Source organism: Gopherus evgoodei, chromosome 5 (genome assembly GCF_007399415.2).
Source record: "Gopherus evgoodei ecotype Sinaloan lineage chromosome 5, rGopEvg1_v1.p, whole genome shotgun sequence".
Lineage (NCBI taxonomy): Eukaryota > Metazoa > Chordata > Testudines > Testudinidae > Gopherus > Gopherus evgoodei.
Genome location: NC_044326.1, coordinates 127501462 through 127528650, shown reverse-complemented (window position 1 = coordinate 127528650; position 27189 = coordinate 127501462). Strand labels below are relative to the sequence as shown.

Here is a 27189-nt window from a genome sequence, read left to right as displayed (position 1 = left end):
GAAGTCCTTCCATGCAGATGAACATCTAGGGTTGGGTAAAGGGAACCTGCCATGCACTGCAGACTTTCCCCTTCCTCATCACAAACCTCTCTGTAGACATGTGTGTGGGGGGGGGGAATCAGCACAAGTTACTGCCCACCCAATCTCTAGTAACTTGGTCTACTTCTTCCTCTGCATTAGAGAGCCTATAACTGAAGGAAATTTCTACTCTAGTGGCAGGAGGAGCCCCTGCTAATATGGCTTTTGCAGCAGACATGCTGTCAAGCAGCGGAGAGAGGACTGGGTGCCAGCATGGAGGCAAGAGACCAGCTCAAGAACTATCTGCGGAATTAGAGAGCTGAACCCAGGTTCTTATGCTAGGAGATCGAAACCTTCATCCACTCATGATACAAGAATGAAAAACAAACAAAAAAATCCATGAATGGAAACTGGGGATGAAACCCTGGCCTCAGTGAAGTCAGTGAGAATTTCCTACCCACCAGCCAGCCATCACCAAAGACCAAGCACCCTCAGCTTCCACTGATATCAATGGAATTGAAGGTACTCAGCACTTCACAGGATATTGGTTTAAATGGGAGCAAAAACAATTGCTTACGTCTTGTCTGCAACAGACATACCCCCACCCCCCTGTGCTCCCACCTGGGAGCTCTGGGGTAGACAAGATGCTAACAACCACTGCCTTTTTACCATGGTATGATCTAGCCCTCCTCTAAGCAGAGTGGAGTTACACAGATGGTATCAACAGAAGGAAATTTTAAGAAAAAAGAGTAATGTAAATACAGTACAGCCTCAGTGAGGTGACAGTTGGAAAAGGAAAGGTTAAATTCCTGTGACAGTTATAATGCCAGCACTTTTTAAACTTGGAATGGTTAATGTATAGATGTCCAGGACAGATTTGCTACCTAAATATGCACATGATGTTCACTGCTTTGCAAGATCACAGAGAAACAAGATTTAAAAAGGAACCCTCAATTCTTATATCCTCCTGCATAATGTCTACCGGGAGCAAGTGTCAGTATGTAATTACTATAATCAGCCTCCACGTAATTTTTGTTTTGTTGAGTGGTGTTTTCGAAAAAACATTTGATGTGCAAAAATTCTATCACTCAAGAAATTAAAAGAATAAACAGCTGCTATTTTTGTGGGGTTTGCCAGAGCAAAGCTGTATGCACCCTCTGCTGGCATTGTGGCAGCAGCTATAAAATAAAAAAAAAGGAGTTAGGCTCCCTCGGGAGTCCTGACTAGAGCTGAGTGAAATACTAAAAAAAAAATCCAGTTCCATTTGAAATTAAAGTAATTTTTTAAAAACATTTAATCAATTTTTTAAAATCATTCTGAATAACAGAACCATTTGGCGTCAACTCCATTTTTTTTTCTTTTCTTTTTTCAGTCAACTAAAAAAAAATTTTTTTTAGTTCTTTATTTTGATGAGAGTGTTTTTGGGTGGTTGTTACCCTTTTATATGGGGAGGGAAAGCAAATTTGAAAATGGAATGCTGTTTTATTGATCAAAACATTTTTAATTTTGGGGAGAAAAAAAATGTTCAGCCAGAACTATTTGTTAAATGTGACCCAAATTTGTGAATAGTTTCAAGGACCTAAAAAAATGCATTTTTCAGCAACACTTCTGTTCACTGAAAAAAAACTGCCCAGCTCTGTCCTGACAAATGCCCACTGACAGAAGGATTTGAGCTAACACTACTCCATTTATGGGAAGGTTTGCAAATATATTTTGGCATGTTATGGCCCCTACATAAACAACATATTGCTAAACAAAAAAACAAGTTAATTTCAGTTCCATTCAAAGTGCGGAGGAGAAAAATAAATCAGTTTTGCAAAATGGAAAAGGACAAAATCACTAATTGGAAAAAATGGTATTTGTATTTTTATGACTGTTACAAAACGATGGAAAACAAGAAAAAATAATAGCGACAGTTACTTGTGTGTTCTTTTCATTAGGTGAAGACACTAGCCGTCTAAAGCGAAGATATTCCAAATTTCATGGAAAGGCCTACCCCTTGTAAGTAATTCCATATTGAGTACTGAAAGGATGCTTAGTGCTGTATAACACCATATGGTCACTGAATCAAAGAACTTAAAATCTGGTTATAAGCTTCTGAAGCAAAGTGCTTACGGATGAAAACTGGGGAGAAGCTCTGTAGGCCATGGAGGCTGCTAAACTTTATCCTTCTACAAATACGCATCCAGCTGTCAAAGAGGTTTTCAGTTCTTCACTTCACAGTAGAGACAGACCCAACCTGAAACCTCAGATTCAAACATTCCTGGACATTTGGGAACATTCAGATCAAGACATAAAATTTGAAGCTCAGGCCCAGCTCTCCTTCAGAAACAGGTGCTCAAGTGTTTTGTTAATAGCCAATCCCGTATTTAGGGCTAGATTTAAATCTTTTTTTTGCTAATTCCTGGTCCATCACTCTAGGCTCAAAGCAAAAGACCAAAAAGTTTCCTTAGTAGTTTTCTCAGCTGAAAGCACATTGATCATATTCCTTCCTAACAGGAAACAGCTAAAGAATATATTTGTGCTAAAAGTCCAGAGACCATAGCACTAAACTCAGAGGAGAGTGACAAATGAGATGGTATAACACTGCTGTTTACTCATTCTAAAGATTATTCTACAATGGCTTATCCCTAAACATACTTAGCAAATACGCTCACCGAAATATGGATTAATACACCATGGGAAGGCTACCAAGAGTATTAGAGACATCACAATATTATATACATTATCCTGTAAGAGACTTGGCGGACTGCCACCACAGGAATCAAACACCCCAATATTGTTTGGTACCTGAGAGTAAACATTCTTCCAAATGTTGAGTTTTATAGCCCAGTAATATATGGTACCTAATTTAAGCAGTGTATCATTATGAAATAGGGACTGCAGTATTTTGTGGCCCCTGTGTCAGTTAAGTGCTTGTTATGTACTTTTTTTTTTCTTCTGGCTATTAAATCACCATGACACCGCCAGTTCATAGTAAAGCACAGCCTAGGCATCGTAGCATTATCAAAAACAGCATTTTGTGTAACATGCCATAAGCCACAAGACACTAATTCCATCTTTGATTTTCGAACACATTTTTATCTGTATGTTTGCTCACACATGCTGTCAAACAATTAAAGCAACTATTTTTCTCATCACAAAAATATGAAAGTTTAAAAAACTGCATGATACTCTAAAAAATCTCTGTGATTATTCATTCTTAGAAGTGGTTTTTTTCTTTCAAACTCGCTGAGTGCTGGGATGGTTATGAATTAGCCACAATTCTCTGTATATGTCATTACAGCAATATATGTGTCAAGATGTACATACTAAAGTTTTGTTTCACTAATTGATTTATGATAAAAAAGTCTTCCAGGTTGCATCATAAATCACACATGTTCATGAGTACTATATTCTGTGTCTGAACCTCTACTTTAGTTGACAGATCTGAAAAATAACACAGTACATGACTGCCCAGTGACTACTCAAGTTTAGATGGTGAAATGACCAAATTATTCCAGCTAATACACCCTTTCTGATCTATTCTGATGGTATTATGCATCTTAATATTGTCTGTTCATCTCAAGTGAATGGTATTAGAAGAGCTCCTAAAAGGAGACATAATCTAACAATCATACAGAAAAGGTGAATCTAGGAAGCTGCTCTTTTGCAGAAAAGCCTCATCCCAACAGCGATGAAGTTCATCTTCTTGTACATATGCACTACCCATATCTGCATAATCCATCTGTGACCAGAAAGATAAGGGAATGGTAGCACCAAGCATCACCTGTAAGACATTCAGCTTCCAGTAGCTTCCTTAAGTCGAAAGCCTTAATGTAGTTTTCCATATATCTTATTGCTTTGATGGACTAGACTACTATCATTATGGTTTATGGTGGCTAGCTCACCCCTACGCAATGAATTTGTTGCAACACCAGAATAATGTATAGTGGGATGGGCACCATGATGTCGGAGGGCCTCTGGAGTGGATTCATCATTTTCTCTGTCTGATTCTCCAGTTCCTTTTTTCCTATAGAACTATTTACACCTGAGCAAAGTGAGTGTAAAAATGTGAAATGCTACACTCACTTTACATTGGTGTAAACGACTCCACAATGATCTTGTCTTCACTAGGAAAGGGACATTTTAAACACATTAAACTCCCAGTGAAGACAAGGTGATCATAGTTTTAAGCTATGTTAGCTGGTTCAAATAAACCCTATAATCCCCCCTATGGTTTATCCTGACCAGTTAAAACAGGTTAAAACTACCACAGCCTGAACAGATTTTCAGGGACTGTCTAGACTGTAACCACCTGGAGTTATAGTGTAATCAATTAACTCAAGGTGAAAATTCTAAGGGAGACATAGCCACTGCCTGTGTGTGCACATGTGAGGAGCTGAGCTAGAGCCACCCATCAGCTAGGTGCCTGTCTGTTTCTATCTGACTAGCTGTGTTTGGCAAGGGCCCAACGGATGTGCCTCACACACCACAGGACAGAGAGAAATGCCAAATTCGGAGGGCGGGGGCCACGGCTGACCGTTTCCGCTGCACTGCCAGGGTGGCAACATCCAGGCAGCTGTGAGGCAGGTCAGAGCCCTATGTCTGCAACAGAGGAGTCTGCTGTGAGAATAACGGTGGGAGCCAAGAGCAATGACAGAGAGTGACCTCCCTGCATCCCAACAGGCCCCTCCCTCTCCCTCCTTAATATCCCCCTACCACCCCAGCCCCTCCAACATATCCCTCCCAAATCCCTCCCACCACCTCCTGCACATCCCTCCCCTCCTGCCCCCACCCACATCCCTCCCTCCTTCCCCCCCAAATCCCTCCCACCACCTCCTGCACATCCCTCCCCTCCTGCCCCCACCCACATCCCTCCCTCCTTCCCCCCCAAATCCCTCCCACCACCTCCTGCACATCCCTCCCCTCCTGCCCCCACCCACATCCCTCCCTCCTTCCCCCCAAATCCCTCCCACCACCTCCTGCACATCCCTCCCTCCTTCCCCCCCAAATCCCTCCCACCACCTCCTGCACATCCCTCCCTCCTTCCCCCCCAAATCCCTCCCACCACCTCCTGCACATCCCTCCCTCCTTCCCCCCCAAATCCCTCCCACCACCTCCTGCACATCCCTCCCTCCTTCCCCCCCAAATCCCTCCCACCACCTCCTGCACATCCCTCCCCTCCTGCCCCCCCAAATCCCTCCCACCACCTCCTGCACATCCCTCCCCTCCTGCCCCCCCAAATCCCTCCCACCACCTCCTGCACATCCCTCCCCTCCTGCCCCCACCCACATCCCTCCCTCCCCTCTTGCCCCCCTCCCGCAGGTCAGGGACATTCTATCCCCCGCCCCCCCAGGTTCTAAACGGCCCGAGCCGGCCGGCGCGCGGAGCTGGGGCGGGGCGGCCCCGGCGCTATGACGAGCCTCAGCTACAGCTGCATCGCCAACGGGCGCGCCGTGCTGGCCGAGCTCAGCCTGCGCGGGGGCTGCTTCCGGGTACAGACCTCCCCCTCCCGCGGGAACAGCGCACCAGCTGCTTTGGGGGCCGCGCTGACCCGGGGCTTGGCTTCTGTAAGAGAGCCAGCACCCGGGCCCGGGGGCATTCATAATGGGGAGGGCGGAAATGCACCCCCCCCCCCCACAAATCTCTCTCAGACGTGCATACAAACACACACAGTCTCTCATACCCCGAGGGAGAACGGCCCCCACTCCACCCCACCCCACCCCACCCACAAATCTCTCTCAGACGTGCATACACACACACACACACACACACACACACAAAATCTCTCATACCCCGAGGGAGAACGGCCCCCACCCCACCCACAAATCTCTCTCAGACGTGCATACAAACACACACACACACAATCTCTCATATTCAGAGGGAGAACGGCCGCCACCCCACCCCACCCACAAATCTCTCTCAGACGTGCATACAAACACACACAAACTCTCATACTCAGAGGGAGAACGGCCCCCACCCCACCCACAAATCTCTCAGACGTGCATACAAACACAAACACACACACACAATCTCTCATACTCAGACGGAGAACGGCCCCCACCCCACCCACAAATCTCTCTCACACACGACAAGCTTCCCTCACACACATTTATCTCACACGCCCAGAGAAAACCCCTCACCCCCACACAAATCTCACTCACACAGGGACACACACCAATCTCTCACCAGGAAACTCAAATGAAATGCTCTTTTCTCAGGGCTTGTCTACATCAGAAAGTTGCAGCGCTGGTGAGGGAGTTACAGCGCTGCAACTTTGAGAGTGTCCACATCTGCAGGGCATCACCAGCGCTGCAACTCCCTCTTTGCAGCGCTGGCCGTACGCCCGTTTTGTCTCGGGTGTAGAGGATCCAGCGCTGGTGATCCAGCGCTGGTAATCCAATGTAGACACTCACCAGCGCTTTTCTTGACCTCCGTGGAAGGAGGAAGCCTCTGGTAATCAAGCTGGTTTCCTTTCCCGGTTTGCCCTCTCGGTCCCGGAGCCAGCCAGCAAACCGCAGGGAAGGAGACCTGCTTGCTCGGGGTTCCGGGACCGAGAGAGCAAACCGGGAACGCCGCGGTTTGCTCTCTCGGTCCCGGAGCCAGCCAGCAAACCGCGGGGAAGGAGACCTGCTTGCTCGGGGTTCCGGGACCGAGAGAGCAAACCGGGAACGCCGCGGTTTGCTCTCTCGGTCCCGGAGCCAGCCAGCAAACCGCGGGGAAGGAGACCTGCTTGCTCGGGGTTCCGGGACCGAGAGAGCAAACCGGGAACGCCGCAGTTTGCTCTCTCGGTCCCAGAGCCAGCCAGCAAACCGCGGGGAAGGAGACCTGCTTGCTCGGGGTTCCGGGACCGAGAGAGCAAACCGGGAACGCCGCGGTTTGCTCTCTCGGTCCCGGAGCCAGCCAGCAAACCGCGGGGAAGGAGACCTGCTTGCTCGGGGTTCCGGGACCGAGAGAGCAAACCGGGAAAGGAAACCAGCTTCGCCGCGGTTTGCTCTCTCAGTCCCGGAACCCCGAGCAAGCAGGTCTCCTTCCCCGCGGTTTGCTGGCTGGCTCCGGGACCGAGAGAGCAAACCGCGGCGTTCCCGGTTTGCTCTCTCGGTCCCGGAACCCCGAGCAAGCAGGTCTCCTTCCCCGCGGTTTGCTGGCTGGCTCCGGGACCGAGAGAGCAAACCGCGGCGAAGCTGGTTTCCTTTCCCGGTTTGCTCTCTCGGTCCCGGAGCCAGCCAGCAAACCGCGGGGAAGGAGACCTGCTTGCTCGGGGTTCCGGGACCGAGAGAGCAAACCGGGAAAGGAAACCAGCTTCGCCGCGGTTTGCTCTCTCGGTCCCGGAACCCCGAGCAAGCAGGTCTCCTTCCCCGCGGTTTGCTGGCTGGCTCCGGGACCGAGAGAGCAAACCGCGGCGTTCCCGGTTTGCTCTCTCGGTCCCGGAACCCCGAGCAAGCAGGTCTCCTTCCCTGCGGTTTGCTGGCTGGCTCCGGGACCGAGAGAGCAAACCGCGGCGAAGCTGGTTTCCTTTCCCGGTTTGCTCTCGCGTTCCCGGAGCCAGCCAGCAAACCGCGGGGAAGGAGACCTGCTTGCTCGGGGTTCCGGGACCGAGAGAGCAAACCGGGAAAGGAAACCAGCTTCGCCGCGGTTTGCTCTCTCGGTCCCGGAACCCCGAGCAAGCAGGTCTCCTTCCCCGCGGTTTGCTGGCTGGCTCCGGGACCGAGAGAGCAAACCGCGGCGTTCCCGGTTTGCTCTCTCGGTCCCGGAACCCCGAGCAAGCAGGTCTCCTTCCCTGCGGTTTGCTGGCTGGCTCCGGGACCGAGAGAGCAAACCGCGGCGAAGCTGGTTTCCTTTCCCGGTTTGCTCTCTCGGTCCCGGAACCCCCCTTGAAGCCGCCCAACAGCGCTGCAGTGTGGTCACATCTAACACCACTTGCAGCGCTGGTTGCTGTAAGTGTGGCCACTCTGCAGCGCTGGCCCTATACAGCTGTACTAATACAGCTGTAACAACCAGCGCTGCAAAATTTTAGATGTAGACATGGCCTCAGACTACAGAGCTCTCAGGGATGTCCCTCCCAGTCCCAGGGAAGGGATTTCCCTCACCACTCCTCATCTTCTTACCTGGTTCCCGGCCATGATCACTATTTACTGACTACAGTACGAGTGCAAAAGGCTTCACCAGCACCTTGCAGGATCGTGCCATGTCTAGGACTTGGTGTTTGCTCTGCAAATATTTGCCTGGCTTCCCTAACTGCAGATAGTTCATGTCAGAGACTGGTATTATGTAAAGGGCCATTGCACAAGATCCAGAAGCAGAAGGGGGAATGTAAGAAAACTCGAAATGAAAAAAATATTACTTGTATCAGAGTTCAATGTTTGACAGAGGGTACAAGCAATTGTTGCTTTATTCAAATAGCAATGTTGCATCAGGCAGTTAACTAAGATGGGTTGAGATTTACAAATGCTCAGCAAGCACAATTAGGGCCAGATTTAAAAAAAAAATCAGCACCCAGCAGCTTCCATTGGCACACTTTCAATGTTGTGCTTTAAAAAAAAAAAACAAAAAAACAAACAAACTGGCCTATAAGTGTTATTTAAATGGTTAACAAAAACCAGAGCTAACATTACACATATAAGCCATTAATCAGGAGTAGAATAATTTGAAAGAAAAATATCATTGCAGTGTTTCCTAGAAGTGCTGTTTTATTTGTGATCACCATGCAGCAATCACTTTTCAGCTTATTATTGTTATGACCAGTTACAGTTTATGGCACTGTAAAAAGAAGTGGATCTAAAAAAACCTTTCTGCTGCAAACTTCAGTTACCTTGTATATTTCATTTACAAAAACAAAGTAAATAGGAATCACACTGCTAATTGTGTTGTCAGTTTGGGATACCCAGTTCTCTCTTTTTTCCACTGTAGCCACCTATGCTAGAAATGCCAGATCATATGAAATCTTGATTTTAGAATATCAGGCTGACTCCTCCCACATCCTAAAACATGGTGCTTTAAAACACAAACATTGTTATTGGAGTCCAGTTGTTTCATTCAGCAGTTCTGATAATATTCAGCAAATATACAAAAACATACACACACACACAATTTTAGAGAGGTTTCTGCTATGTATAAGCTTGATGCCTTTGTGACTATATAGATATGGAGCTATAGCTATATCCACCCAGTTTTATAATATTCATTTTGGGGTAGTTTTGTGATATGTACAACCTCCTTATAGTAGGCCCAAAGACATCAAGCTTATATGCTGCAGAAACCTCTCCAAAACAAAGTTTTTTCTTTTTTTTTTATTGAAACTAATCTTTGTTTCGAAACAATAAACATGCTTAATTAAACTTCATTCACCTACAATACATTTTAAGTATAAACTCTCATTCAGAAATGTGCTTTTTCAACCTGCTGCTAAACATTGCTGATATTTATAAACATTATATTCATTTCTCCTAAACAAAAGACTAATTCTCAGTAGTTCACTTTTAGGATGCTGCTTCATCAGTGGTAAATTTAGTTCTTCACAAAGGCTTGAAAAAAACCACAGCTCACATTGGAAGGTAAAGCATTGGTTGCAACTTGGGTTTTTTAAAACAGGTCAAATTCTTTGCTGTAGAACTGACTGCTGCAGAGTGAGGATTTTAGATAATAGAGGTTCAAGTCTAATCTTCCAACCTGAGGGCTTGTCTACATCACAAAGTTGCAGCGCTGGTGAGGGGGTTACAGCGCTGCAACTTAGGAGGTGTACACATCTGCAGGGCATCACCAGCGCTGCAACTCCCTGTTTGCAGCGCTGGCCGTACTCCCGTTTTGTCTCGGGTTTAGAGGATCCAGCGCTGGTGATCCAGCGCTGGTAATCAAGTGTAGACACTTACCAGGGCTTTTCTTGACCTCCGTGGAATAAGCAGGTATCCCAGCATACCTGAGGAAGCCTCTGGTAATCAAGCAGGTCTCCTTCCCCGGTTTGCTCTCGCGTTCCCCGAACCCCCGAGCAAGCAGGTCTCCTTCCCTGCGGTTTGCTCTCGCGTTCCCCGAATCCCCGAGCAAGCAGGTCTCCTTCCCTGCGGTTTGCAGAGGGGTTCGGGGAACGCGAGAGCAAACCGCGGCGAAGCTGGTCTCCTTCCCCGGTTTGCTCTCACGTTCCCCGAACCCCCGTGCAAGCAGGTCTCCTTCCCTGCGGTTTGCAGGGGGGTTCGGGGAACGCGAGAGCAAACCGCGGCAAAAAGCTGGTCTCCTTCCCCGGTTTGCTCTCGCGTTCCCTGAACCCCCGTGCAAGCAGGTCTCCTTCCCTGCGGTTTGCTCTCGCGTTCCCCGAATCCCCGAGCAAGCAGGTCTCCTTCCCTGCGGTTTGCAGGGGGGTTCGGGGAACGCGAGAGCAAACCGCGGCAAAGCTGGTCCCCTTCCCCGGTTTGCTCTCGCGTTCCCCGAACCCCCCTTGAAGCCGCCCAACAGCGCTGCAGTGTGGCCACATCTAACACCACTTGCAGCGCTGGTTGCTGTAAGTGTGGCCACTCTGCAGCGCTGGCCCTATACAGCTGTACTAATACAGCTGTAACAACCAGCGCTGCAAAATTGTAGATGTAGACATACCCTTTAGTTTAAAAGAACAAAAAAAGATTCTGGTCTCATTTCATGCAACTTATTTTATAATTAGCTTAATTGAGTCATTACAAAGCCACATACACTTCATGTGATTAGCAGTCTCTGCTCAAGAGGGAGTTAGATGCAGGGCTGCCCGAGAGGGGGCAAGTGGGGCAATTTGCCCCGGGCCCCACAGGGGCCCCCATGAGAATATAGTATTCTATAATATTGCAACTTTTTTTTATGGAAGGGGCCTCCAATATCGCTTTGCACCAGGCCCTCTGAATCCTCTGGGTGGCCCTGGCTAGTTATGAAATGAGAGGTTCTGTAATCTGCAGGGAGATACACTGAGTGAGCTTCTTCTGCACTTACCTGTACTATGCTGCCTCTAGCTCATCTATTAGCTCTTCACTTTCCTCTGCACTAAATTTACACAAATCCACTTAAAATTTGGTTTTCTTTGCTATGTAATTATTAAAACTCCATCTCAAGTGGGATATAAAGGAGTTTCTACTGTATGTAAAATACTAAGTCATCCAGAAGCACTTTTGTAATATTGTAGAGTTTATTCAAGTCTTAATGGTTTTGCCTTGGAACAGCATATTATTCACTGGTTTTATTGTTCAGTTCAGCAATGCTGCCTGTAAATGTTTTATTACATTCCTTTTCTTTCACTGATTTTGATTCATTACTTTATGACCCACGTGAACCAAGTTAGAAGTTTAAATAATAAATACCCACTCTATTAATATATCTTTTTCTAAGCTTTGTGTACCATGCTCTGCTAGTTAATGGAATTACGTACCTATGTGCTACAAACAACACCTTAGACAGCACAGGACCATTTGTCTTTCTTAAAGAGGTAAGAAAAATTTCTTTTCAGAATAAGTTGATGCAAGTTTAATCAAAGCCATTGACTTACTAATGTTTTGCAATGTTCCATTCTTGCCCTTTGGTCTACATTGATTATTACATGCACTGTAAGATCAATGCATGTCAGCCTTTTTCAGCTTTATAACAAAGTAGTATTCAGGGTGAGCAGATGTCCCAATTTTATAGGGACAGTACCAGTTTTGGGGTCTTTTTCTTATATAGGCTCCTATTACCCCCTCTCCCCTGTCCCCATTTTTCACATTTGTTGTCTGGTCACCTAGGAGTATTGCTTCATGTAATGCATTTGTTTAACATCCTTCCTCCTGTGCTTCAAAGGCCTTGCTTGTGTTATAGAAATACTATTAGGTGCAGTACCAACTTTAGGTTCAAAAGAGTCTCTTTTTCCTCTCATGATACCATAATCACAGGAAATGCGTGTCCATGCCTTCTAACCAAAAAAGGGTATGGGTAATGCTGGTGTGCTAGGTGTAAAGGGAGATTTAGCCATATGGGACAGGATAATTTTAAATTACCACTATAGCAACACAAGAAATGTACCAGTGCATCTGTAACACTGAAAGGAACCCTAGCATGTATTCAGTTAGTCCTATGTAGTGTGTGTTGTATTTTGCCTTATTGAAATGTCAGTTTTCAGCTTGCCAGCACTCACTGGCAGACCTAGAATGAAAAGAAAGCAATGTTCTCTTAAAAAAAGTAAAGCTAATTTGGTCTGTTCTCCTACAATTACTGCTTTCCGATATGACCTTCAACTCTTTTTTCTCTCTCCTCTCCACCCTGCCATGCTATCTTCTGGTATGAAGGATAAGGACAAATTTCAGTCTGCTTTCCCGCTCCTTCTCATACCCATATTATTGTGTTCTGTTTAGATTTCTACACCTTGTCTGTCACCAGGGCATTACATGGCTACTCTTCCCTTACCTTCAGCTTTGTGTTTTTAAGTGCAGTAAATGGGTTCATCTTAGCAATGCATCCACATAAGTGACAGTTGTATAGCCTGTAAGGAGTGCCAATTGTATTGTAGATACTAAATATTAGATGTTTTCTACAGACTGATGTCTTCAAGCTTCTGCAGAAATTTTGTGGCTACACACATCCATGCATTTGTGCAGCATAGTTAAAGAACATTAGGCAAGGTTGCATATATGGGTCATGTTGGCTGTTTACATTTTTAGGATATCATAACAGATATTAGCCTGAATTTAAGAAGTTAGTGTGACATTTTATTTTAGCTATGTCAAGATAATTCCTTCATTAATTTCTCCAGATTTGCAAAGCTTTCATTGGTAGCCCCTTGATATCACAAGTGACCTTTGCTCATCCTTTTGAATTCAACGCAGATTTTCAACAGGTGCTGGGGAAATACATGGTAGGTAATTCTCAACATTTTAAAATTAAGTTTATGTCTATGGCTGCTACACAATGTTAGAGAAAGGACCTTTTGTAGTCTACCATGGCAGAGCACATGCAAGGGAAAAAAGAAATTCACAAACATTTATTTAGGGATCTGATCTCTCAATAAAAGAACTATTTTCTTCCTTTGCCAGAACAGCAAGTTATTATGGTTTATATTATATATTTCTTGTCTAGAAAATCTAGTTAATATTTAACTAAAACTTTAAACAGTCCTTTTCCACTGCGTCATCTGATCACACATGCACATCTTACAAAGAGCAGAGGAAGAGAGAGGGAGAAATGTGTGCATGGTAAGTATTTAAAATGTAATCTTTGATCTTTTAGGTGTGTTTTGAGTAAAACAGAATTACTTATGATCAATGTAATAAAAAGTTATTGGGACAAGAAACTATTAAAAGGTTTTAAAATCAGCGCACTGCAATCAAGGAACAGGGTTACTAAGGATCAGCAACACCTTAGTGAAAGAATCACTAATCTCACCTGAGAATCTGTTATTACTTTCAAGGGAGATTAATTGTACCTAGCATGCTTAGAAATAGATTCCCTCCTACTGTATCCTTCAGGTAGCATTTTGGAAATTGCGCTTCTACCCCCAAGAAACTCCTATTCATTTGTTAGAGTTTTCTAAATATATAGAGTTTATCGAGTACTGTGCAGTTCCTAAATGTACTTGATGAAATGATTTTGTTAGTACCTGAATGCATGAAGATACAGTGTGGAGTTTATACTGTTGTTACAAAGTCTTATATTTTATTCTGTTTCAAATTGATCAGAATTTCAACATTGTGGGCCAGCTTGTCATCTCTGCAGGTAAAAACCAGAAGAAGACTTTAAATTCCTCAGAATGTCCTTATTAGCATTCCATTACTTGGGGGGCCTTTCAAACCTATGGATTCTCCATGTTCTTGACAGAGATCCTTAAGGTTTGTGCATTGCTTCTTGGCCTTAGCCCCTAGATTCATGGCAGCAAGGCTTCCTACCTGCCTCCATCTCCAAAAGCACTTTGGAATCCTCAGTTAGACTGCACTGTAAATGTAATATATAAAGGGGATGGGGCACTACACACGGCAGTGATGAGATCAGCATTAGTTTACACAAAGTTGGGGGAAGAAATGTTATAGATGGTATCTTAACCACCTCATTACCTTCCCATAAGCCCATTGAGTGATTTCCACAAAGATAGAGGAGAAAAGGTTTTCCATCCCCTCTTCCATATGCAACATGCACTGGACCTAGGTCCTCTCCATTCTAGGAAGCAGACAGGACAATCTAGCCCCTTATTTTCATCATTCAAAAACCTTGCTGATTAACAGGATTTACATTTTTTTTATTCAAAACTAATACTGCATGCAAGCATGCAGAATAGGCTTACATTCTGAGAACTTCGGCATGCAAACATAGGTTGGTATGAAGTAGGGATCACGTTAGTTTTAATGCCATCACAACTTATATTGCCAACTATCAGTATGTTTATTGCATTACTGGAAAAATCATTGGGAGCCCTCTAGTGGTCAAAGTTATAGTGTCACAATCCTGCAGTTATGCACATGCCTAACTTTAAAAGCATCAGTAGCCCTGTTGATTTAAATACAACTTCTCACATGCATAAAGTGAAGCACATGCCCAAGGTCCCAATCCTGCAATTAATGCTATGCAATCAAACTCCTGCTCCCCACAGATTCCCTGGGAAATCAGTGGGGCTCCATTAGGGTTGCCAGTTTTGGTTGCACATATTCCTGGAGGTTTCATTTTAATTAACCTTTAATTCCTGGAGACTCCAGGACAATCCTGGAGGGTTGGCAAACTTTGGCTCTGCACAAGTACAGGGATCTACTGGTAAAGAGTGTTTTGCAGGCTTTGGGCCTAAATTTCCATACTGCTTAGAATAGCTATCAAGCCAGAGATGAAAAACACAAAATGGTAGAAATCAAAAGCCTTCACACTGTTCTCAATGATCATTCAAATATCACCCCAAAAGAGAAAGCAACCATTTTATGCATGGAATATTTTGAATCCAGAGGATCTCTCTCTCTCTCAACTGTGAAGAGGCCCATTCTAAAATTTGTTAGATGAAAAAGGCTAAATCTTGTAGTACAGTCATATTAATGGCTTACTTCTTCCATGTGATTAAAATTAAATTAATATAGGAATCAAACTAACATCCATTAAATATCAGTTAGAATATATGGCTTCTCAAATGTCTCCTCTAAAAACAAGAAAGGGTGGCTCCCTGCCTGAACACTGCTCTCTAGCAGACTGTTCACTAGTACAAGCTTTTCTTACAGAAATGAACTGGTACACAAAATCCTCCTACCTTACTGCAGAGAGAAAAAAAATCCTATTCTTTCAGCAAGGCCTGGAGAAACAACCAAGCCCTGTGGTCAGGGTGTGGTAGATACTGGAATTCTAGGCAAGCCTTCCCTCCGGCCAAGGGCTTGTTGACACTTCATTTTATAAAGGGGGGTGGCTAAAATAGAACTAAAAGTAATGCTTTGCCAAACATGTATTTATTTGAGCCTCCCTATTCTCTGGAGAAGAGGGAAGGTATTAAAGGTTTAGGGTTGGAAAACATTGATGTCTTATTTCTTTGGGACAAGTAGTAGATGTAAAGGGTAATATAGTCACATGGAGTGCAGAAATTGTCAGAAGATTCCATTTTTGCTTTACCTTTGATCAAAAGGAAATTATGTAGCTGCAATTGTTGTTCTTGGAAAGTAGTAAATAATTCCTGCTCCTCCCCTCAACTTCCCCTATAGTGGTGGGGTCATGATGGTTCTTTGTTACTTTATATTTTTTTAAACAGTGTCTAGTAGTTGAGTCAGTTACTGGCAAGGATTAATAGCCAGTAAGTAGGGGTATGCCAGCTGCTGGTGAGGTGCTTTAACAGTTCAGCATTTGTAACTGCTAAAATTCTGCAAGTAGTCATGTATATAAAGCTTGGAGCCCTGGGTGGGGATCTTTTGGAACTACTATATTCCAGTTACAGGGAAATTACTTTCTTGGTGTAAAGACAATGTGTGTATTATCTAAAAAGATGTTAATCATTTACTTACTGTCTTAATAAGGGCTATTATTCAACGGCCTGGTGTGAACAGGAAACAAAAGTCAGCAGTACATCAATATCTGATTGAGGACTATGTTATCTCATTTGCTGGGGATGGAGGAATATCACAAACTCAATAGCAAAAGGAAGCTCTAATGGACTTCATAGAGTGAGGTGTTTTGTTAAATCATTGACTCCTAGGTTTCTGCAATCCAGGAGAATTCAGATATACTAGAAATTTTTTTAACTAGTAAGAAAACTTACAGTGCAGAGAAGACTGAAGAGTTCTCTGGAAGTATTACCAGCCCCTCTTCTTGAAGGTGACCTGCACAGGATATTTAAACACTGTGGTTGTCTCTTTTTTTCCCTTTCTTCTGGCAAATAAAAAGGACCTGAAGGCTTTTTTTTTTTTAATATTAATTTAAAAAGGGGGGGCATGGAATGTTGTTCTGCTTGTTTCTTACTCTTAAAAGCATCAGGAATGTCACCTCTAGTCTTGATGGAAGATGTAGAGGAGGTATATTGTGAACTTAATACCTTGAATCAAAGGGGTTTGCCAGTTGAACATTTAAGTTATTTCCCTGGTTGAGCTGCCATTCCTCTCCCCACCAATAACTTACAAAAGAAAGGTTGGGGGAATTCTGTATCATAAAAAAGCAAAAATGGGCACAGGATCTTTTTTTTTCCATGGCAGGAAACCTGTAAGCAACTGGATAATTGTATAAAGGGACAAGGGAGGGTGTGATTCACTAGATTTGGAAGATCCACCCTAATTCAGTTTTTCAAAACTGTAGGGTAAATCTTCACAGGTACTGTTAATTGGACTTATATGGCTAACAGCCTGCTCAGAGAGAGTAGTGCTCCAAAACTGGAGATTGTGTTTTGTGTTTCCAACTGTTTTAATTACTGAAAGTTGGTAAAGTAGCATCTGTAACAAAAACCCTTACTTTCTTCTGTGCAGATGGAGTACAATAGGAGATTAGATGACATTACAATTTCTACCCTGCAAATTCAAGTTGATGATGTCAAAAATGTTATCTCCCAAAATGTTGATAATGTTTTGCAAAGAGGAGAAAAGCTGAGTGACCTTGTTGACAGAACAGATGATCTCCAAATAGAGGTAAATTTCATGACTTCTCATTCAACTTACGTATTCAGGTGACTCCTTTACTTCTCTGCATTTGTTCTGCAACATCCCAGCAGTCTTTGTATTAGAATAATTGTGTGGCATTTTCAAAAGTGCCTAAGCACTTGTGGAACTTTTGAAAATTCCACTTATTGTTCCTAGGCCCAGATTCTGATCTCAGAGGTATTGATGTATCATTCTAATATCCATACCTGTGGGAAGATTTAGCCATTAGTGCTAGATCAGAGCCACAAAGGAAACTTAGCCCACGTCCAGACTAACCTGCGGCATCGGCGGGTTAAAATCGATTGCTCGGGGATCGATATATCGCGTCTAGTCTGGACACGATGTATCGATCCCCGAGCGCGCTTACATCGATTCCAGAACTCCATCAACCCGAACGGAGTTCTGGAATCGACACGGAGAGCCGCGGAGATCGATGCCGCGCCATCTGGACGGGTGAGTACCTCGATTTTAGAAATTCGACTTCAGCTACGTTATTCACGTAGCTGAAGTTGCGTATCTAAAATCGATTTTAATACCCTAGTCTGGACGTGGCCATAGACTAAGAATACCAAGTAGCTGATAAGGCTACCTGTAGAATGCATGGGGAGAGTCAGGCACGTCTGAATGGGATTCATGCAAGCCTGCACAGCACTGGTCCCTGAGCAGGGAGCCAACTAAATGAAGAAACAGGAAATGCTGAGGAGAGGGGTGGGACTTCTGAGCATATTAGTAGATTGGACCCAGCAGGTGGATAGGTGGAGCAAGCCTAATTTGAGGATCATGCTAATGCTTAGGCAGGTTTGTGGATGCAGTGGCAGAAATTTAGGTGCTTCTCAGCTTAGTCAGCAGCTGAGCAGGGGTCTTAAGTATCTAAATTTTGGACGTAGATGCCTAAATCCCTCTAGCCCTTATAACTATAGGCCCAATCCTGCAACTGGATCAATGCAGGAGGACCTCTGTGCCACACAAAACAGAGGGCCACCTGCAGGAACTGAGCTTTACCAAAAATTGATCTGTACTGCTAATGAGGAACTATAGAGGAGAAAGAACATGTTACAAATATCAACTACACTGATACATCTTCATATGAGTAGAGTGGTTACACTAAAGTATTAGCATGCTATTGTTTGAGACAATTACTGCATCTTCTAGTCAGGTTGAATATGTACAACTAAATAGTTGAGGTTTTTAAAACTCTATGTAAATACTGTCTAAAATAGGCGCACATAGGAAGAGGTAAAATTTAGGCCTTGGCTACACTCACACTTTACAGCGCTGCAACTGGGGTGTGAAAAAACACCCCCCCGAGTGCTGCAAGATACAGCGCTGTAAAGTGTCAGTGTAATCAGGGCAGCAGCGCTGGGAGCGCGGCTCCCAGCGCTGCACGCTACACCTGTAAGGGATGTGGTTTACATGCAGCGCTGGGAGAGAGCTCTCCCAGCACTGCCGCTCTGACTACACTCACACTTCAAAGTGCTGCCGGGGCAGCGCTTTGAAATTCCAAATGTAGCCATACCCTTAGAAGCCAAGAGCAAATTAGAGTACAACATAATAAGAGCTTGCAGTAGGAGCTTCTGAAGAATTCTACCCCTAAAATCCTCTAGTAGATTATCAAGTGTTCCAGTGCTTGGCTGTTAATAGTTTATAAACATCACTATCACATTGGCTAGTCATGACCTGAGGCTAGGAACCTGTTTCTATCAGCATCTACAACTGTCATTTCTAAATTAATCCTTTTTATTGATGCTGCACCAGACCAGAGTTATTGGGAGAGGAAACAGAAACCCCCCTAAGCTTTGCCTCAAACCTGCATTTTGATTGCATTATCCATTCTCTCCCTACCTGATCTCTAGCACTGATAAGTAGAAGGAGGAAAGAATTGTAAAAGAGTAAAGTGAATACTAACCATGCTGTCATGTTAAAAATAGTATATAGCAGATAAGATTCATATCTAAAAAGCATGAACTCAATTGAATTAAGCTGATATCCATTCATACTGTAAGCAATGTAAATATACTGGTAGGCCTACTACTTTTTTACCACCACCAAGATTCTTCCTGGCTGAAACTCCACAGTTCATAAAATAGCATTTAATTTATACTTACGATGTAAAGTATCTTCTACATTCTTGAAGACATTTAACATGCAGTTTAATCTTGTGTGATGATGCTCAATAAGTCCAGTTCCTGAAACATGAACTTTATATCTGTCATTTTGTTTTCAGGCTCATTCTTTCCAAAAAACCACCACAAAGATTTCCAGGAAGATGTGGTGGAAAAATGCCAAAATGATGATAATTATTGGAGTCCTTCTACTTATTATTTTAATATTTATCATTCTCCTAGCTACAGGTGTTATTCCAACATAAACTTTTGACTTTTTTTGCCAAGCACAAAAATTTTATAAATTGTATTTAAAAATTATTTTAGAGCACAAATATTTACATTGTCATTTTGTATATTGTTCAAGAACTACTGAACCATTAACACCTGGTTGCTTGCATTCTTTAAAGTAATCTACTACAGTATTTTCATCGAAAGGGAGTGTGTGGGGCATCATTTTCTCCACTCTTGCTGTAGTGAAACATATGCAGAGAGGTTAAGTGATGTTTAAACCACAGGCTGTAATAACGGATTGCTTACCTATCTCACATGCATACATGAGTAACTGAGAATTTTGAACATATAAGTGTCATAACTCTTCCCTAGCTATATTTTCCAGTGCTAAAGGAACATGCATATTAAAAAAGGAATTGCAGTAACTGTTTTTCTTCCCGTCCCCACTTATTGTCTAGCACCTGAAGTGAAGAGTTGAAAATAAAGGTCATGTATATGGTTTTCTTACTTAAACTACAGTCCTTAATACATGCAAAATATAGAGGGTGTGACAAGTAAGAGTCTTCATTGTATAGTGGGGAAATAAGTCATATGTCAAGTCAATGTCAGAATCAGGACTGGAACTCACAGCTCCTTAATCCTAATCCACGATCTTGGCCTCTGTGCAAATCACGTTAACCTCACCAGGTCTTGGATTTTTTGCCTCTCATTGAAATGTAGTTTATAAAACTGAAGGTGACTAATCTAAACTTTAGAGGAACTGAAGTCCTGCACAACAAAGTGGAAAAATGTCACATGATCTTTTGATTGCCTCTTGCCCTACTACAGTTCTATTTCATTTACCCACCTGAATCTGTGCATTTCTAAGAGTGTTAAAAAGTGGGGGGCGTGGGTTGGCATAGGTGATTTGCTGGAGAAGGCAGTCATGGCCAAATGATCCCGCCCTGCCTTCTGTACTTCCCACCTCCTGTCCACTGCAGTTGGGGATTTCAGAGCTGGCTGCAGGAGCACCAGCCATAGGATGGCTGCGTGGACCCCCATGCTTCTTGGATTGGGCCTCATTCTCACTGGTCCCTCTCTCCTTAACGCAAGATGGTGATGGGTAGTTGCTAACACTTCACCCCTCTGTGGCAGCTGCTAGGCTGGATTCTGCTCCTTGCTGATGCAACCAGGAAGACTGTAGGTTACCTACAGCTTCCTAAACTGTGGGTGACAGCACTTGCTCATTTGCAGAGCTAACAGACCCAAGGGGAAAGCTTCCCTCCTCTTTTCCAGGTGCAGCCTGAATGACAGCTAGATACATTTCCACATAATCAACTGCAGTCATAGCCACAAGGATGTTGTGGGAGCATGAATACAACAGAAGTGTACATGAGACACTTAAGATGGTAGTCAATACTGTGAAAGGTTCCCTCTCAGACATGGGGGCAGAGATAATTCCTGATTTGGACAGGGGTCTCCCATGACAGCCTCTCTCCCCCCATCCCCACAAACCTGATCTTATGGACAGTTGTTGACAATGACCCTTGTTTAAAAAGAAAAAATGTGGGTCAAAGAAAAATTGAGAAACTACCATTTAAGGATCTGTCCTCAGATGTAGATTGTTTAAATCTTTAATATAGGTATACCGCTACCTCGGTATAACACAAACTTGGATATAACATGGTAAAGCAGTGCGCCAGTGGGGCGGGGCTGCACACTCTGCTGGATCAAAGCAAGTTCAATATAACGCTGTTTCACCTATAACGTAAGATTTTTTGGCTCCCAAAGACAGCGTTATATTGAGGTAGAGGTGTATGTTTAAATTATATATGGCTTCCAAGCTTGAACACTTACTCCAGTGAGTGGATGTTACATTATGGGTAGGACCATAGCTAGGCTGTCCAGTACGGTACTTTCTTTTTCAGATCACCATCTGATCATCTTGCATGAGGCCTCATTGCTTTACATAGATTTGCTTAAGTTTCCTAATCATGGAGGTAATTTGCATGCCTGGTGAGGGACTGGAGAGAAATATGACTGGCTCTTAGCTCAGCACCAAACAGGGAAGAGGGAAATGATACTTGTGACAAGCTTTCCTTTTCTCCCCCACCACTATTCAACACCTGCACATAATGGAACTATCTACAGCTACACTAATTTGGTCTACCACTAGCTCCCCTACTCATGCTCTCGGCCGCAATGCACCATCTCTATACTGCATGTGGTGGTGTTATAGCTGTGTCGATCCCAGGTATGAAACAAGATTGCTGAGTTAACATCTTTTATTGGACCAGCTTCTGTTGGTGAGAGAAATTTTTGAGGTTACCCAGAACTCTTCTTCAGATCTGGGGAACAATCAGAGTGTCACAGCTAACTACAAGGTGGAACAGATTGCTTAGCATAAGTAGTTAATGTATCTCAGAGTATTTGAGGTCAAGCGGCCAGTTAACACCTGTCCAGTCACAGGAGGGGAAAAAAGCTGAGTGGGGGTTTAGTGGGTTACAGATTGTTTTAATAAGCCATAAATCCAAGAAGCTGGCTGACTATACCAACTTTATAGGCCACCTTAAGAAAAAAATTCTGGACAAATACACCACAAGTCAGTGATGCATCTGATGTTGGTATTTTCATCCTCTCAACAGATGACCTAAACTCCCTCAGATTTCCACCACAACTTCAATCATCCCCCACCCCTTTAACTTTCTCTACAACACTTCAATAGCATTAACTTCCTGGACACCATGATCAGCTTCATCAGTGGAACCGTACAGACAACTATATACCAGAAACCCACCGATCATACCTCTCTTCAGAGATCCAGTAACCACCCTAAACAAACCCAGAAATCTATAGCCAGATACCACAGAATATGCTCTGAGGAGTGTGTCTGGGATATACACTTTAATATACTCAAAACCGCCTTCACCAAACAAGGACACTCCACCAGAGAAGTAGATTGCAGCCTGGAACAGGCCACCCAATCACCCCAAGAGAACATGCTTCGATACAGAAATAAAACTCCCTCTGATCACATACGCCTAGTTGTCACCTACCATCCCACATTGGAACCTGTACAGGGTATCATTAAACAATTACAACTCATACTTGATGGGGCCCACATCCTGAAATAAATCTTTCATGAACCCCCTCTTCTAGCCTTCCAACCACCCTGCAACCTCTCCACACTTTCTCAGAAGCTCCTCATAGACCAGAACACACCAACTCAAAGGAGCACCAGACTCTGCCAAAACAAATGAAAAACCTTTAGCCATATCTCCACTGCTATGATGATCAACACCCCCCCATCACACCTTTCAAAATCCATGTGTCCTACACATGCCTAGCACAATATGTGGTGTGCATCATCCAGTGCACTAAATGCCCCCCATCAGGGTCTCTTTCCCACTTTGAACTTTAGCATTCAGAAAGTGGGGACCTGCATGTCCCTTCTAAGCTTAATTTCTAGCTTAGATTTTATCACGCTGCCACCAATCCAAAATATAGTGTTTGGGTACACTCCCTGTCCCCCAAAACCTTCCCTGGGGGACCCAAGACCCAAGCCCCTTGGGTCTTAAAACAAAGGGAAATAAACCATTCCCCTCTCCTTTCTTCCTCCCAGATTTTCCCCTCTCTGGGTTACACTGGGAGATCACTGCGATTCAAACTCCTTGAATCTTAAAACAGAGGAAATTCACCTTCCCCTCCCCCTTTTTTCCCCCTCCCAGACTCTCCGAGAGACACTGATCCCAACTCCTTGGATCCTAACACGGAGAGAAATTAACCTTTCCCTTCCCCTTCTTTCCTTCCCCCCCCCCCACCAATCCCTGGTGTGTTCAGACCCAGTCCCCTTGGGTCTTACACAGGAATAAAAAAATCAATCAGGTTCTTAAAAGAAAAGCTTTTAATTAAAGAAAGAAAAAGTAAAAATTATGTCTGTAAAATCAAGATGGAAAAATGTTTACAGGGTCTCAGCTTTACCTAGACCAGAAGGACTCCCCCTCCCAGCCTAAGTATAAGTTACAGCAAACAGAAGTGAAATAACCATCCAGCAAAATACACATTTGCAAATAAAGAAAACAAACAAATCTAATCCGCTTTCTATCTATTACTTACTATCTGGAACCTGAGAGACTGTTCAGTAAGATTGGAGAAATCTGGTTACATGTCTGGCTTCTCTTAATCCCACGAGAGAACAAAGAACAGGACAAAAAGCATAAAACAGACTTCCCTCCACTGAGATTTGAAAGTATCTTTTCTCCCGATTGGTCCTTTGGTCAGATGTCAGCCAGGTTCACTGAGCCTGTTAACCCTTTACAGGTAAAAGAGACATTAACCCTTAACTATCTGTTTATGACACCCCCAAACTACTATGTGTGTGAAATGAGAGTCACTACACTCTCAAATGAACGCTCAGAAAAATAAGACAAAAACATCACATCACCTGTGGGTGAACACTTTTCACAAAGTGATCACTCACTGACCTCTCAGTCTTCATCCTCAAAGGAAACCTGCACAACACTTTCAAAAGACAAGCCTGGTGGCTTAAATTAATCTTTGCTAGACACTAAAAATCATGGCCTGAATAGAGAAATTGGATTTATGGCGTATTACAATCTATAACTCACTAAGCACTCCCCCCCCCGCCAACACCTTCACATGACTGGAGTGGTATTAAACTTGCCACTTCACCTTAAATGGTTCCTTGAAATGTGTTAACTACTTATGCTAAACCAGGGGTTCAGACTTTTGTAGTGGTGACCCCTTTCACATAGCAAGCCTCTTGAGTGCAACCCCCCCCTTATATATAAACACGTTTTTAATGTATTTAACACTATTATAAATGCTAGAGGCTACATGGGGTTTGGGGTGTAGGCTGACAGCTTGTGATCCCCCCCCCATGTAATAACCATGTAAGCCCGAGGGGTCCTGAGCCCATTTGAGAACCCTTGTGCTAAACAATCTGTTCTACCTTGTATTTAGCTGTAACAGTGTCCCAGCTCTGTGTAAGTTTGAAAGTGTGCCTCTCTCACCAATGGAAGTTGGTCCAATATTACCTCACCCATCTTATCCCTTTCTATATTCATTTGTTTTTTGAATGTGATTAAACTCAACTGACTGAACTCTTTATGATCTGTAAAGGCACAGCCTGTCCTGCTGCAGCTAGCGTACCACTGCATACTCCCCAATCCCCTCTACTGGATTATATTTAATGAGGAGCTACATAAATATAACGATGCTGTTTTCTGGCACTTACAGCCACACCAGTGTTCACAGTGCAGTGAATGTTGTTTGACTAAACAACTTAGCACATACAAGACAACACCCAATACACCCCTCACTACAGCCTTTACTCTAATGTGGCTACACTTGCAGATGTAGAGCGCTTTGAGTTAAACCCGCCTTTGGAGAGCACTGCAGGGAAAGCGCTGCAGTCTGTCCACACTGACAGCTTCAAGCACACTGGCGTGGTCATGTTTGCAGCAGCATTGTGAGCAGTGCATTATGAGCAGCTATCCCAGCATGCAAGTGACTGCAGCATGCTTTTAGAGACCAGGAATGTGTTGTATGTGGGGGGAGAGTGGGTTTTGGGGGGTCTGAGCATGTCAGTATGCTGTCTTGTAAGTTCAGACTCAAACACAGCATTCCACAGTAATGGTTTCTTCGCCTTGGAGCAGATAAGCAGCCGGCTGTCAGAAACAGAGCTTTGAAAGGGCATATCTGCATTCCTGCAGCAATTAAAAAAACAATGACAAGAGTGGGCAATTGATGTAAGGGGATTATGAGACGTTTCTGGAGGCTGATCAGAGCACAGTAATGCAACACCTCGTTCACAATGACACCTGGGCATTGTAGCCAAGACGCAGCAAACGTTATTCCACTCACTGAGGTGGAGTATCAGGAGCGCTCTGGCTCAGGAGCCAGAGTGCTCGATATGCCTTGCCAGCGTGGATGGTCAGGAGTTAAGGTGCATGAAAGCTCACCCTAACTCGCAAGTGTAGCCAAGCCCTTTGTGGGGTTTTGTTACCTCATATCAACCAACAACTCTATTTACAAGAAGATTGCAACGTGCCAGATCTGATAGTAAATACTGGGTTGACTTATTGTTGCCGATATACCTGTTCTGTTTATGACTAGGTCAGGCCTCACCTACTTCTCCTGAATTAAATGCTAGCAATACTTACATCTGACATACAAATAACAAGAGGACAATGTAGCCTTCCCTTTAAGAGTTATCCTTTACCCTAGCTTTTCCCTTAAATGGAAACAAACAACTTTATAATATTTCCAATAAATATTTTAAAAGGTTTGGGGAAAAATAGATGCAAAGGTAGAGCATCCCTATTACCACTGTCTAAAGAGACACCACATCAAAAATTCTTCATCATTGTTAAATAGAAAATTGGTTAAAACAAATAACTATACAACCTCCAGTTATGCTACTGTCTGGGCAATTGAACTGTGGAGGCTTGTCTTGTTCATGAAAGAAAGGTCCCTCCGACTTGTCAAATTTTGGCTGGAAACTTTATTTGAAAATGCCAGGCTCTCTCAAAACTCCTGGAAATAATAGAAGCATCTTGTAAACAGACTGTGCTTACAGCTACATTGGGGGAAAAAATAGGCTAAAGATTTGTATCCAGTTTAAGATTCCTAGGAGGAAAACCTTTATTTTTGGAAGAACTATGTACACAAAACCACATTTACTATACAGTCAGAAAAATTACCATGTCTCAAACTTAGAAGTATAAGAATAATTGAACCACTCAAAACACTTCAAATTGAAACTAATCCTCTATTTCTGAAATGCATTTTAAAATAATTACAAGTAACATTTAAAAACCAACTACTGCTGTTGGCAGCCATGTTACTAAAAGCAAATGGCATGATACCAATAGTGATCTCTTTAGCAAGAAGGCTACCAGGAGTAGGAAAAGTAATTGCCAACTGTAATTATACTTGGTCACAACAATTTTGAGAAAAGTGATTCTTTAAATTGCTAGAGCCAAAACAGGTAGTCTTAAAATGAATACACAGGGAGAAGAAATGCTTAAACTTAAGAGGTACTTTTCCAAAGCCAGAAAACAAGGCTATGTAACAATCCAAATCCAGGATAGTTAAGAAATGGTTTCCAGAGACACTACAGGAACGTCAACATCAAGCTTCTGCCAGTAGAAATTAAGTGTCTGCTTTAAACAAGTTAAATCACTTTGAGTACTTCCTGAATTACTGGTATTCTTTAAGGACCAGCAAACTACACAAGATAACAAGGGTAGAACTCCCAAGGGACCCAGTCTTCCTCTGTTTATATTTCTGTGACAGTCCTGGTTTCTTGGTGCTTCCCTCTGAGGAACAGAAGGCATTATCCAACACAATCCTTGGCTCCTATGAGATTCTTATCAAGACATTTGCTGCCTCAGTGGAATTGCTTAACCTCATTCTTATAGCAAGGTTCTTCCTCCCATGCCACAGGCTGAAACTCCCAGGACAGCGAGATAAAAATGGCAGGCACAGCAAGTGTATCAGCACAATGCTGACACCATTTGAACCTACCCTCAATGAGTTGTCAGCATATGTAGAGGAAGAAGTGCTTATGGTGAGGAAGAAAAGCTGGGTGAATGACCAATATAACCTTGTGCAATTTGATGGGCGAGTGAATACAAGGCACTAGGTAAGGGACAAAAGTTACATTTGAGTATTGGAATGTATTTGGGAAATAGATGAAAACCAAAATGTAATGAGAGGTGGGAGAAGGGCTACTAAATACGAGACGAAAGTAAACCAAACTGAGTGGACAAGGGTCACACAACAGGCTAGTT

General features: G+C 43.5%; 2 protein-coding genes across 6 annotated transcripts in view; one reads left to right on the top strand and one right to left on the bottom strand.

Annotated features, from left to right (window-relative positions):
- The first annotated feature begins 5414 nt into the window (after nt 1-5414).
- Nucleotides 5415-19425, top strand: LOC115652703 (vesicle-associated membrane protein 8-like). The gene is made up of 4 exons (XM_030565091.1): nt 5415-5570; nt 12734-12835; nt 16887-17045; nt 19282-19425. The coding sequence occupies exons 1-4, from the start codon at nt 5415-5417 to the stop codon at nt 19423-19425; spliced, it is 561 nt and encodes a 186-aa protein (XP_030420951.1).
- A 6586-nt stretch (nt 19426-26011) lies between these two features.
- Nucleotides 26012-27189, bottom strand: part of HNRNPD (heterogeneous nuclear ribonucleoprotein D) — a 30624-nt gene continuing 29446 nt past the window's right edge. For all 5 annotated transcript variants that reach the window (XR_004000709.1, XM_030565054.1, XM_030565057.1 and 2 more), the window contains one exon: nt 26012-27189. This exon is cut by the window's right edge and continues 2426 nt beyond it. The gene's annotated coding sequence lies outside the window, so the exon portion shown is untranslated.

Excerpts from the sequence above, each read along its gene's own strand:
- LOC115652703 (XM_030565091.1), top strand. The coding sequence starts at position 5,415 with ATGACGAGCCTCAGCTACAGCTGCATCGCCAACGGGCGCGCCGTGCTG. Across the intron at positions 12,836-16,886 it reads AGGTGCTGGGGAAATACATG|ATGGAGTACAATAGGAGATT; the intron begins GTAGGTAATTCT and ends TCTTCTGTGCAG. Across the intron at positions 17,046-19,281 it reads CAGATGATCTCCAAATAGAG|GCTCATTCTTTCCAAAAAAC; the intron begins GTAAATTTCATG and ends TTTTGTTTTCAG.